This window comes from Leucoraja erinacea, chromosome 2 (assembly GCF_028641065.1).
Source record: "Leucoraja erinacea ecotype New England chromosome 2, Leri_hhj_1, whole genome shotgun sequence".
Lineage (NCBI taxonomy): Eukaryota > Metazoa > Chordata > Chondrichthyes > Rajiformes > Rajidae > Leucoraja > Leucoraja erinaceus.
The window spans coordinates 33,032,640-33,046,791 of record NC_073378.1 but is presented as its reverse complement, the minus strand read 5'-3'; the positions used below and the strand labels follow the sequence as shown (position 1 = coordinate 33,046,791).

Here is a 14,152-nt window from a genome sequence, read left to right as displayed (position 1 = left end):
CGGGACTGGAGCCCCCGGGTCGTTCAGGTTGGAGGCTGCTCCACGGTGCTAGGCCCCAACGACAGCCGAGACCCGACAGGGAAAAAGTCGGGTCTCCCGGACAGGGAAGAGATTTAAACAGTTTCCCCCTCCCCCCCCCGCCCCCCACATTTACACATTTAAAAATACTATTAAAAAACACCAACACTACATTTAACTAGACAAAAAATAAAAAAAAGACAGACAGGCTGTAGGGGCCGCTGCAACGGGTGAGTCGCGCCGCCAAGGTAGGTTTTAGAGCTATTATATTTTCTCCGCCATATGAATAATGTTAAACAATATCAAATAATATCAAACAATTGGAACTGCTTTCTTTTCCTTGATAACAATACTGAAAAATATGAATTCCATTGTTTGTGACATAAATATACATTTTAATGGGATCATTATATACAGATGTAACATTTCCATTTTGAGATCGGGTGGATGGGGGGGGGGGGGGGGTGCTGGGGGCAAATATGCGTCAAGCCGATATCCTAATCGTTAAAGAGTTAAAAGATAGCCTAATCGATAAAGCGCTGAGAAGAGGAACCAGAGCTGCCAAGGAAAGATATTCTGAGAAGTTGAGGAGCAAGTTCTCAGCTAGTGACTCTTCTTCAGTTTGGAAGGGCATGCAAGAAATCACCAGCTATATGAGGAAAGCCCCCCGCTCTTTGGACAATCATCAGCTGACGAACAACCTGAATGAGTTTTACTGCAGGTTTGAAAATCAGAAACGTAACCCTGGTACCCCCTCCCCAACAAACACAGCCAGACCCCAGTCTGCAAAGAATGGACCCTGCACCCTCTCCTTCCCATTCACCACTTCACACCTACTTAAGGCAAGATTCCAGTATGGAAAGAGTGGAACCTTTCCCACCCCACCCAACCACTTCACACCCACTCACAGACTGCAAAGACTGGGCCCTTCTACACCCACCCCACTCCAATCACCACTCCAATCCAATCACCACTTCACACCGAATGACTGCATCTCCACAGATACCTCTGTCAAGCTTCTCAAGTTTGTGGATGACACAACCCTGACTGGACTGATCCAGGATGGGGATCTCTGTACTCTTTTCAGTTTGACATATTTCCTATAACATGGTGCCCAGAACTGAACACAATATTCTAAATGCGGTCCCACCAACGTCTTATACAACTGCAACATGACCTCCCAACTTCTATACTCAATACTCTGACTGATGAAGGCCAAAGTACCAAAATACTTTTTGACCACCTGATATACCTGCGACACGACCTTCAAGGAACCATACAACCATCAACTATTCCTCTGCCCACCTGGCTAATTGATCCAGATCCTGCTGCAATCTTTCACAACCATCTTCACTATCTGTAAAACCACTCACTTCTCTATCATCAGCAAACTTGCTAATCTTGCCCTGTTCTGTGACGTTTCAGCGTGCTGGAGTAACTCAGCGGGTCAGGCTGAGTACAGAAGTTGGGAGGTTATGTTGCAGTTGCATAAGAAGTTGGTGAGGCCGCAGTCAAAGTATTGTATTCAGTTCTGGGCACCATGTTATAGGAAATATGTCATCAAACTGGAAAGGGTACAGTGAAGATTTACGAGGATGTTGCCAGGACTAGAGGGCCAGAGCTATAGGAGAGGTTGAGTAGACTGGGACTCTATTTCATAGAGCACAGGAAGCTGAGGGATGATCTAATAGAGTGGTATAAAATCATGATTTGAATAGTTGAGTCTTTTGCCCAGAGTAAGTGAATCGAGGAGCAGAGGACATAAGTTTAAGGTGAAGGGCAAAAGATTTAATAGGAATCTGAGGGGTATATTTTTCACACAAAGGGTGGTAGGTGTATGGAACAAGCTGGCAGAGGAGGTAGTTGTGGCAGGGACTATCGCAACATTTAAGAAACAGTTGGACAGGTACATGGATAGGACAGGTTCGGAGGGATATGGATCAAACGTGGGCAGATGGGACTAGTGCAGATGGTACATGGTGGGCCGAAGGGCCTGTTTCCACACTGTATCACCCTATGACCATCTTTCCCTCTCAAACCCATACTCCTGCCTTCTCCCCATTACCTCTGACACCCCATATAAATCAAGAATCTATCAATCTCCTCCTGAAAAATGTCCATTGACTTGACCTCCACAGCTGTCTGTGGCAATGAATTCCACAGTTCACCACCCTCTGACTTAAGAAATTCCTGCTCATCTCCTTCCTAAAGGAATGTCTTTTAATTCTGAGGCTGTGGCCACTGGTCCTAGACTCTCCCACTAGTGGAAACATCCTCTCCAAATCCACTCCATCCAGGTTTTTACCAGGCTGGGACAGACGGCAACAGCTTCTCACTGTGTCCCAAAGCTTGTGTCCTGTCCTGCATCACCCAAGGCAGCAGAGACGTTATAGGAGAGGGCAAGCACCGTAACAAAGTAGCTCACGATGGTTTGGGTAACATTCAGGAATGTCTATGCATGGCACATCATGAATATTACTGAAGAACGGTCTTGACCCGAACTATAATCTATACCTTTTCTCCAGAGATGCTGCCTGACTCACTGAGTTACTCCAGCACTCTGTGACATGTCACCTATCCATATTCTCCACAGATGCTGCCTGACTCACTGAGTTACTCCAGCATTCTGTGAAATGTCGCCTATTCATATTCTCCGCAGATGCTGCCTGACCCACTGAGTTAATCCAGCACTTTGTGACTATTTTCCCTTCACCCATCTGCCCAAGCCCACTCTCACCCCTCCTTTCCTATCTTCCTTTCCACCCATAAACCTCTCTCTGCCTTTACATTTCACTCCTCTTTCAAATCTGCTCTACTTATCTACATGCATTTTTCTTCTTCACTTTTTAGTCATAGAATGATGCAGTGTGGAAACAGGCCCTTCAGCCCAACTTGCCCACACGGACCGACATGTCCCATCTAAACTAGTCCCACTCACACGCGTTTGGCCCATATCCATCTAAATCTGTCCTATCTGTGTACGTGTCCAAATGTCTCTTAAACATTAGGATAGTCCCAGCCTTAACTACCTCCTCTGGCAGCTTGTTACATACACCCAGCACCCTTTGTGTGAAAAAGCTACCTCAGATTCCTGTTAATTTCTGAAATATTGGTCATAAATTTGGTGCAAAAATGCTCCAAAACAAGGCTCAGAATGCATCAGAGAGCATCTAAAACCCCTGAGCTTCCTGGGCCCTTAAGCGGGCCCTGGACCCCGGCATAGAGGGACTTCACGCTTCGTGCTCGTGATGTGTGCAGCGCACACATTATTTCACATTACGTTTTTGTAATCCTGTCATGCCACCCCCCTTTTTGAAAAGCATTGTACGGGCCTGCTACAAGCAGGAATAGTTCCTTTCTGTCCTAGATCTCCTCCATTGTCAGAGTGTGGCAAAACGCTAATTGGAGGAACAGCACCTCATATTTCGCTTGGGCAGCTTACAGCCCAGTGGTATGAATATTAATTTCTCCAACTTCAGGTAGCCCTTGCATTCCTTCTCTCTCTATCCTTCCCCCACTAAAGTCGCACTAGCTTCTCATTTCCACCCAACAAACAGCTAACAATGGCCTGTCTCGTTTATCATCGTTACTTTTTTGCATATCTTTCATTCATTGTTCTTTACCTCTCTACATCGTCTATATCAAGGATCCTATAGCGGAGCAAGATAGACCACTCCTTCTAAATGCAACGGGCTGACGTGTAGTACGCAACAGAGCGGAACGTGGGCTTTTTTTCCATCCATTTCAGTAACCCGACCCAACTCTCAGTGTAATCAACGTTGCATGGGAACAGTTTGTGTTAATAAATTATAATTCTGAAAATGAGGAGAAGATTTAAATCAAATAACTTTTATTTTTACAAGGATATTTCCGTAACCGGCTTCCGTCTCCGCACTAGTTATCTTTGCTCCGCTATGGGATCTTTGGTGCGGAGACGGAAGCCGGTTACGGAAATGGGGCTGAAAATTACCCCTGCATCTGCCCATGACCGTACTACGTCTTTATCGTCGAGTGATCTATCTTGCTCGCTATAGGATCTTTGGTCTATAATCCCTAACCAGTCTGATTGACGATCTCGACCCAAAACATTACCCACTCCTTCTCTCCAGAGATGCTGCCTGTCCCGCTGAGTTACTCCAGCTTTTTGTGTCTTTCTGAATATTTAAGAATTTGTGTTTACATTGAAACAGTGACGGCACTTCCAAGAAAACAACCAGCTACAAGTACTATTGGTTATACATGGTCCCATTTTAGTTACTAGAGAGTATTCTGAGTGATAGGATATACAGGCATTGAGGCAGATTTTAGTCAGCATGGGTTTGCACGTTGGAGGTTGTGTCTTATAAATCCCATTGAATTTTTTTAAGACATGACCAAAAATGTTGATGAGGGCAGAGCTGTAATTGTTGTATACATGGACTTCACCAAAGCATTCGGCAAGGTTCCGCATGGTAGGCTGCTCTGGAAGGTTAGATCGCAAGGCTGCAAGGAGAGATAGCTGAATGGATAGAAAGTTGGCTTCATGGAAGGAAGTAGGTGGAAGATTGCTTCTCAGACTGGAGGCCTCATCCACTAGTTTGCTCAGCCACCAAGCATGACACCTGGAGGCTGCAGCGCATTGTTCGATCAGCTGAGAAGGTTGTTGACTGCAACCTTCCCCCCTATTGGCGAACTGTACACTGCAAGGGCCAGGAAGCGAGCGGGTAAGATCATCTCTGACCCCTCCCACCCTGGCCACAAACTCTTTGAATCACTTCCCTCTGGAAGGCGATTCCGGACTGTCAAAGCTGCCACAGCCCGACATAAAAACAGTTTTTATCCACAAGTAGTAGCTCTACTCAATAACCAAAAATCTGTAGCCTCCTTTTGCTCTGGTACTTTATTTAATTCACATGTTTAAATTAGGTTTTATTATTAATTGTCTACTGCATGTCGTGTTGTTACTCGCGAGCAAAGCACCAAGGCAAATCCTTGTATGTACACATACTTGGCTAATAAAATTAATTCAATTCAATTCCTTTCTACTCGTCACTTTAATTACATGTTTCACGTATCTTGTGTTTTAAGACCGTTGGCGGATCAATTTTCCTCCTGGGATATATACATTTCTATCATATCGTATTATGTACGGGCGGATAAGAGTTGGTCTTGGCATTACGTTCAGCACAGACATTGTGGGCTGAAGGGCCTGTTCTTGTGCTGTACTGTTCTATTTGCTGTATAATCATTAAATGTTATCGACGATATTTTGCAGGATATTGAATCCTTGATGTCAGAAGGAAACAAATCAAGAACCGTTGCAGCCACCAACATGAATGAAGAAAGTAGCCGTTCTCATGCCGTCTTCAACATCATCTTAACTCAGACCCTGTACGATCCACAAAGTAGTGTAAGTTTGTACCATTTCCTATCAGTCGTGGAATGGCGTAGAATGGTATGACTGCTTGAATACAGTCATCTCGGCCACTCCCTCTTCTCCCGTCTCCCTTCACGCAAGAGGTACAGAAGTGTGAAAACGCACACCTCCAGATTCAGGGACAGTTTGTTCCCAGCTGTTGTCAGGCAACTCTCACCAACTAGAGTGCAGTCCTGACCTCCCATCTACTTCAACTACCTCATTGGAGACCCACAAACTATCTTTAAACAGACTTAACCTTACACTTAATGTTATACTCCTTATCCTTTATCTGTACACAACAAGAGGAGTTGAGTATAGGAGCAAAGAGGTCCTTCTGCAGTTGTACAGGGCCCTTGTGAGACCATTACCTGGAGTATTGTGTGCAGTTTTGGTCTCCAAATTTGAGGAAGGACATTCTTACTATTGAGTGAGTGCAGCGCAGGTTTACAAGGTTAATTTCCGGCATGGCGGGACTGACATATGCTGAGAGAATGGAGCGGCTGGGCTTGTATACTCTAGAGTTTAGAAGGATGAGAGGGGATCTTATTGAAACATATAAGATTGTAAAGGGTTTGGACATGCTAGAGGCAGGAAACATGTTCCCGATGTTGGGGGAGTCCAGAACCAGGGGACACAGTTTAAGAAAAAGGGGTAAGCCATTTAGAATAGAGACGAGGAAACACTTTTTCTCACAGAGAGTTGTGAGTCTGTGGAATTCTCTGCCTCAGAGGCGGTGGAGGTCGGTTCTCTGGATGCTTTCAAGAGAGAGCTAGATAGGGCTCTTAAAAATAGTGGAGTCAGGGGAAATGGGGAGAAGGCAGGAACGGGGTACTGATTAGGGATGATCAGCCATGATCATGACATTGAATGGAGGTGCTGGCTCGAAGGGCCGAATGGCCTACTCCTGCACCTATTGTCTATTGTCTATTGACCTCTATGCTCCTATAGTCAACTCCTTGTTATGAAGGCCAACATGCCATAAAAACTCCGTACAGACAGCACTCGTGGTCAGGACCAGACTGTGGGTCTGTGGCGATGTAAGGCAGCAGCTCTACTGCTGCACCACTGTAGCCGCCCTGTTAATTATTTCCCCATCGCATCTGTTGCAGGTTTAATGCAGACTGTTTGTCTTTCCTTTTCAGACTTCTGGTGAGAAAGTGAGCAAGCTGAGCCTGGTGGATCTGGCTGGGAGCGAGAGAGTGTCAAAGACAGGAGCTGCAGGAGAACGGCTGAAGGAGGGCAGTAATATCAACAAGTGAGGTTTATCGATTAACTATCTAACTTGAGTACAAATAAAGGCTAAATTTCCACTGAAAACTGTGCGATTCCCAGTAAATGGCGTGTGCACTCAAAAACAGTCAGCATGTACATTTTCAAACCGATGCTTAGTTTAGAGATACAGCACGGACACCGTCCCTTCAGCCCACCGAGTCCGCGCCGACCAGCGATCACCTCGTACACTAGTTTTATCCTACACACACTAGGGGCAATTTTACTGAGGCCAATTATCCTGCAAACCTGCACGTCTTTGGAATGTGGGAGGAAACCAGAGCACCCGGAGTAAACCCACACAGGACACGGGGAGAACATGCAAACTCCGTACAGACAGTACCTGTATTCTGGATTAAACCCAGGTCTCTGGCGCTTTGAGGCGGCAACTCCCCCGCCGGACCACTGTGCCACCCCCACACCACAGTGTAAACTCCATACACTCAGCACCCAAGATCAGTTCATATGTCAAAGGAGCTGAATTAGGCCATTTGGCCCCTCAAGTCGACTCCACTATTCATTCATAGCTGATCTATCTTTCCCTCCCAAGCACAGTCCCTTGACTTCTCCCCGTAACCTTTGACACCCTGATTCGAACGCAGGTTTAGAGATACTGTGTGGAATCAGGTCCACCGAGTCCGCACGAACCATGACCCCCCCCACATTAACACTATCCTACACACACTGGGCACAGTTTACATTTATATCAAGCCAATTAACCTGCACGACTTTGGAGTGTGGGAGGAAACCGAAGATCACGGAGAAAACCCACGCAGGTCACGGGGGGAACGTACAATCTCTGTACAGACAGCACCCGTTGTTGGGATCGAACCCAGGTTCTAGGTACTGTAAGCGCTCTCAGGCAGTAACTCTACTGCTGCGCTACCTTGCTGGGTCTCGGGCACTGTGAGGCAGCAACTCGACCACTGCGCCACTGTGCCGCCCTCCATAGAAAACAAAAATTCAATTCAGCGAGCATCTGGCAATGTGGATATTTTTTAATTGTCTCGGCTGATGGCAGATTCGTAGTGTCAGAGGCCTACGAATTCCAGCTCGCTGCAGAATGTGACCGTGTAATCTTGGCTGACATTTGAACACAGTCCTGACTGAGGGCTATTTACAGCACTGCCGCCTTTGGGGTCAAACATTATGTCGAGCTCCGACTGGTTGTACAAGTGGATATAACTAATCCTTTTGATACATTGCAAAGAAAAGCAGGAAATTCACCTATTATTTTGCTGATTATTTCCTCCTCGGCCAAACAGATTAGTCGGGCATGCATTCATTACTCTTTAATGGGGCTCTTCCTTGTGTAAACTGCCTGTCATGTTTCTCCCAAAAGCTATTCATTAGTTGCAAAGCTCGTCCCTGCTTAATTTCTTCGGAGGATAGAGACCCATAATCAGCGTGGATTCTTATTAGAGTCATTGATTCACACAGCACGGAAATAGATCCTTCGAATCAACTTGCCATGCTGATCAAAATACCCTCTCTAAGCTAGTCCCATTTGCCCATGTTTGGCCCATATTCCCCTGCAGCCATTCAGCTATTAAACACTACAACTCGAATAAGCTCCGAACTACATAGACTATTATTGTTATTATTGCACTATTATTGTTTGTTTTTTTGTGTGTGCATGAGTGTGTATATACATATCTGTATATGTTGGAGTAATACTGGAGTAACTCAGCGGGTGAGGCAGCATCCATGGAGAGAAGGAATGGGCGACGTTTCGGGTCGAAACCCTTCTTCAGACAGAATTCTTCGTCAGAGTCTTCGGGTCTCGACCCGAAACGTCGCCCATTCCTTCTCTCCATAGATGCTGCCTCACCCGCTGAGTTACTCCAGCATTTTGTGTCTACCTTCGATTTAAACCAGCATCTGTACTTCTTTCTTACACATATCTATTTGTGTGTGTGTGTGTGTGTGTGAGTACGTGTGTGTGTGTATATGCGGGGTCGAAGAGCTCCTGGAGCGGGGCCTGACATCACCGCCCCGCACGGCTTGGAATGGCTGTGGGACTCTGCGAGCGCACGCCGGGGGCTCTAACATCAAGAACCCGGTGTGCGACCTTGCATCACCCGGCGTGGCTTTAATGGCCGCGGGTCGCCATCGCCAGCCGGGGGCTTTGACTTTGACTGTCGGGGGGGGGGGGGGGGGGAGTGTGCAGTGGTGAGTAAGTTTTTTTGGCCTTCCATCACAGCAATGTGTGTGTTTATGTAAATTATGTGTGTCTTGGGTGTTTGTAATGTATGGCTGCAGAAACGGCATTTCGTTTGGACCTCAAGGGGTCCAAATGACAAATAAATTGAATCTTGAATCTTGATCTTGAACTTTTTTTTTCTCGTATATTATATTATTTACAGTGTATTATGTTTACATATTCTATCGTGCTGCAGCAAGTAAGAATTTCATTGTTCTATCTGGGACACATGACAATAAAACACTCTTCTCTTGACTAAACCTTTCCTATCCATGAACTGGTACAAATGTCTTTTAAATGTTGTTGTAATACCTGCCTTAACTACCTCCTCTGGCAGCTTGTTCCATATATCAACTCACCTGTAACAAAAAAGTGTATTTTAAATGCTGATATAGTACCTGCTTCAACAGCCTCCTTTAGTTTAGAGATACAGTGTGGAAACGGGCCTTTTGGCCCACCCAGTCTGCACCTCGTACACTTGTTCTATTCTACACTCCAGGGACAATTTACAGAAACCAATTAACCTACAAACCTCCACGTCTTTGGAATGTGGGAGGAAACCGGAGCACCCGGAGAAAACCCACGTGGTTGCAGTGAGAACCTACAAACTCCATACAGACTGTACCCATGATCAGGATCGAATCGGGATCTCTGACCCGCTCCAAGGCAGCGACTCTACCGCTGCACCACAACTCTGGCAGCTCATTCTATATACCCAGCACCCTCTGTGAAAAAGTTGCCATTCCGCCTCCTATTAAACCTTTCCCCTCTCACCTTAAACCTATGTCCTCTGGTTCTCGATTTCTCTATCCTGAAGAACGATTCTGTGTATTACTTGTTCTGAGGAGTTCAGTTCAAATTAATACATTCACGATTCAACAATCAAGTGGGCAGTTTGGTTCCATGGTAAAATGTTTGTTTTGTTTGATTTAACTTTGTTTAGTTTACAAATACAGTGTGAAAATAGACCCTTCGGCCCACCGAATGAGCGCCGACCAGTGATCACCCGTTCACACAGTTCTATCCTACTCACTGGGGGCAATTTACAGAAGCTAATTAACCTACAAACGTGCACGTCTTTGGTATGTGGGAGGAAACCGGAGCACCCGTGGAAAACCCACCCCGGTCACGGGGTGAATGTACAAACTCGGTACAGACAGCACCTGTAGTCAGGATTGAACCTGGGTCTCTGGCAGCTACTCTACCGCTGCGCCACCGTGCCGCCCACACAGTACTTGAAGCAGATGAGAGACCATTTTCATTTATCTTGAATTATATTCATCCAAAGATCTTCCTTCCTGTGGCGTGCACAGCCTAACCTTGTTGGACAACTTGTTCTATTTGATGGTACACAAAATTGCTGGAGAAACTCAGCGGGTGCAGCAGCATCTATGGAGCGAAGAAAATAGGCGACGTTTCGGGCCGAAACCCTTCACTATTTTCTTCGCTCCATAGATGCTGTTGCACCCGCTGAGTTTCTCCAGCAATTTTGTGTACCTTCAACCTTCCAACATCTGCAGTTCCTTCTTGAACACTTGTTCTATTTGATCTTCCGTTTGTGCACGTCAAGTTGATTGCATTAGTCGAAACAGGGTGGACCACGTGAAGGTTGCAATCTTCCACCCCTTCATCCAAAGATGATCATATTGAATGGCGGTGCAGGCTCGAAGAGCTGAATGGCCTACTCCTGCACCTATTTTCTAAGTTTCTATGTATCTCTAAACTAAACTAAACTAAGTTATTTGCCTCATTTCATACACGAGATCTATTACTCTTGAGTTTTATAATTTCCCAAGTTAGAAAAATATGTAATTGTCAAATTTTATCCACGTTAATTTTGTCAATGTCTCATTTATTTGAATTTTTTTGTGCTTTTTTCTCAGATCCCTTACAACTCTCGGGTTGGTCATTTCCGCTTTAGCTGACCAAGTGGGAGCAAAGGGCAAAAACAAGTTTGTGCCTTACAGAGACTCAGTCCTCACCTGGCTTCTCAAGGTACTGAAGAAACAATGGACTGCAGGAATGCCTGGTTTATACCAAAGATAGACTCAAAGTGTTGGAGTAACTGTGCAGGCAGGCACTGCGGATGCTAGTTGAAACCGAAGATAGACACAAAAAGGTGGAGTAACCCAGCGGGACAAGCAGCATTTGTGGGGAGAAGGAATGGGTGATGGTTCGAGTCGAGAAGCTCTCGGTACCCTTATCCCTAACCAGACTGAATAAGGGTCTTGCATCACCCGTTCTTTCACTCCAGAGATGCTGCCTGTCCCGCTGAGTTATTCAGCTTTTTGTGTTGGAGTAACTCAGGGGGTCAGGCAGCATCTCTGGAGAAAATGGATGGGAGACGTTTCGGGTCGGAACCCCTCTTCAGACCGGAAACGTCACCCATCCTTTTTCTACAGTGATGCTGCCCGACCCGCTGAGTTACTCCAGCACTTTGTGTCTTTTTTTCTCACGGTACTGCTTTGAATAGGGAGAATCTATCACAGGAACTATGTACAATGGAAAATATAATTATATATTAAGCACCAATGCCAAAAGCCACCTTAATTACATGTTTGTATTGGATTAGGGTGGTGGGTTCTGGCTTGTTTTATTGTAGTATAAATAGTATTTTAAATAATTGAATACATTTTTTGATTAAAAAAACAAAAAACACAAAAGCCACCTTAATATTTAAAAAAAAACGATCTTGCTTTTGGGAAATCGGCTTGCACGCAGCTATATCTAATTACCCAACAAAGTTTTAGTTTTTGGTTTAGTTTATTATTGTCACGTGTACCAAGGTACAGTGAAAGTGGTGAAAGTACAGAGAGTGGTGAATCTCTGGAACGCTCTGCCACAGAGGGTAGTTGAGGCCAGTTCATTGGCTATATTTAAGAGGGAGTTAGATGTGGCCCTTGTGGCTAAGGGGATCAGGGGGTATGGAGAGAAGGCAGGTACGGGATACTGAGTTGGATGATCAGCCATGATCATATTGAATGGCGGTGCAGGCTCGAAGGGCCGAATGGCCTACTCCTGCACCTAAATTCTATGTTTCTATGTTTCTATGAAAAGCATTTGCTTGCATGCTGTCCAGTTGATGAATAGACTATGCATGATTACAATCGAGCCGACCACAGTGTAGAGATACAGGATATAGGGTATCATGTGTAGTGCAAGATAAGGTCCTATAAAGTCCTATTAAGGATAATTCGAAGGTCTCCAATGAGGTAAGTGGGTGGCCTGACTATGAAGACGTCATACTATAGTTTTCCGAACTGTTCAGTTTAGTTTATTGTCACATGTACCGAGGTACAGTGAAAAGCTTTTGTTGTGTGCTAGCTATCCAGTCAGCAGAAAGTCAATACATGATTACTATTGACCCATTTACAGTGTATAGATACATGATAAGGGAATAACGTTTAGTGCAAGGTAAAGCCAGCAAAGTTCAATCAAAGATAGTCCAAGGGTCACCAATGAGGTTGACAGTGGTTCAGGACTGACCTTGTGTTGTGGTCGGATGGCTCAGTTGCCTGATAACAGCTGGGAAGAAACTGTCCTTGAATCTGGAGGTGTGTGTTTTTACACTTTAACAATTGTACCTTTTGCCCGATGGGAGAGGGGAGAAAAGGGAGTGGCCAGGGTGCGACACGTCCTTCATTACTGGCAGCGGGACCTTGAGGAACACATATGGAGGTTGATCATAGAAAGATGTAAAAACGACAGGGATATTGGTGTGGGTAATTTTAACCACCAATATCGTTTGGGGCTCCTGACATGACAAGGGCTTCAATGATAATCCAAAAGTCTAGTATGGTGAGGCCTTACTGGAGCTTGCAATGGTAAATTAGCCTGGCCACGTGGTTGAAGTATATGGAGAGTAGTTGTGCAACAATTAGCATAATTCTGAGAGTTTTACGATATATCATGAGATCATAAGATCATGTGATAGTAGAATTAAGCCATTCGCCTCATCAAGTCTACTCTGCCATTCAATCATGGCTGATCTATCTCTCCCTCCTAACCCCATTCTCCTGCTTTCTGCCCATAATCTCTGACACGCGCACTAATCAAGAATTTGTCTATCCCTGCCTTAAATATAGCCAAAGACTTGGCTTCTCCAGGCTTCCTTGGCAAAGAATTCCACAGATTCACCACCCTCTGACTAAGGAAATTCCTCCTCATCTTTCTAAATGAAAATCCATTAATTCTGAGGTTATGGCCTCTAGTCCTAGAATCTTCCACTATATTTCGACACTTTACTGGTAAAATAGGGAATAATAATTGCAACAATATTTAGCAAAAACTGGAGAAAGTATATTGGGAGCAGCTGTTAGGAGATAATTCCCCATCTGGAGTGTTTTAAATGCTCTTGATCAGAGTTAGAGCCAGCATTTTTCTGGGAAGATGAAGGATAAGGATAGGAAGGTTTTGGAACCTTGGATGACCGAGATATTGTAAGTAAAAAAAATACAGCATATATACAGTGCAGACACAAAATGCTGGAGTAACTCAGCGGGACAGGCAGCATCTCTGGAGAGAAGGAATGGGTGACGTTTCGGGTCAAGACCCTTCTTCAGACCTAATTTAGGGTTTAAGAAACGGAAATCAGACAACACCCTCAAGGAATAGTTGAGTTTGATAGAGCTCTTAAAGATGGTGGAGTCAAGGGAATATGGTGAGAAGGCAGGTATGGGGTACTGATTGTGGATGATCAGCCATGATCACAGTAAATGGCTGATTTACTGCCTACTGGCTCCAAGGGCCGAATGGCCTACTCCTGCGCCTATTGTCTATTGTCTAAATTACAGGGCTAAAACGGATTATGAAATGTCCTTTGCAATTCAGGAAAATCTAAAAGTATTTTAAGAAATATTAGGAACAAGAGGTTAGCTTGGGAAATGGTGGATTCACCCAAGGACAACAGCAGGGATTTATGTGAGTAATTATGAAGTTCGCATTGGAATTATAGTCTAACGATTATTATTTTGGGTTGGAAAGAACCGCAGATGCTGGTTTATACCGAAGATAGACACAAAATGCTGGAGCAACCCAGCGGGACAGGCAGCATCTCTGGAGAAAAGGAATAGGTGACGTTTCGGTGCTTCATCAGACTGAGAGTCAGGGCAGAGGGAACCGAGAGGAATGAAAACATAGAACAATTTAGTGAAAGTTGCAAAAAGCCAACAACAATGAACAAGGAAAGTAGGAGCCCACAATGGTTGATTGTTGGCTGTGGAGAAAGTGATAACGAGTTATATAGACAGTGAAAGTAAGCAGGG

The 14,152-nt window shown here is 44.9% G+C and overlaps 1 protein-coding gene across 5 annotated transcripts in view; it reads left to right on the top strand.

The window, feature by feature from the left end:
- Positions 1-14,152, top strand: part of kif13a (kinesin family member 13A) — a 167,348-nt gene that overhangs the window by 35,629 nt on the left and 117,567 nt on the right. For all 5 annotated transcript variants that reach the window (XM_055654640.1, XM_055654622.1, XM_055654631.1 and 2 more), the window contains exons 6-8: positions 5,273-5,407; positions 6,559-6,671; positions 10,772-10,883. In XM_055654640.1, the coding sequence (XP_055510615.1) occupies positions 5,273-5,407; positions 6,559-6,671; positions 10,772-10,883 (360 nt within the window). The remainder of the gene's footprint in view (positions 1-5,272; positions 5,408-6,558; positions 6,672-10,771; positions 10,884-14,152) is intronic.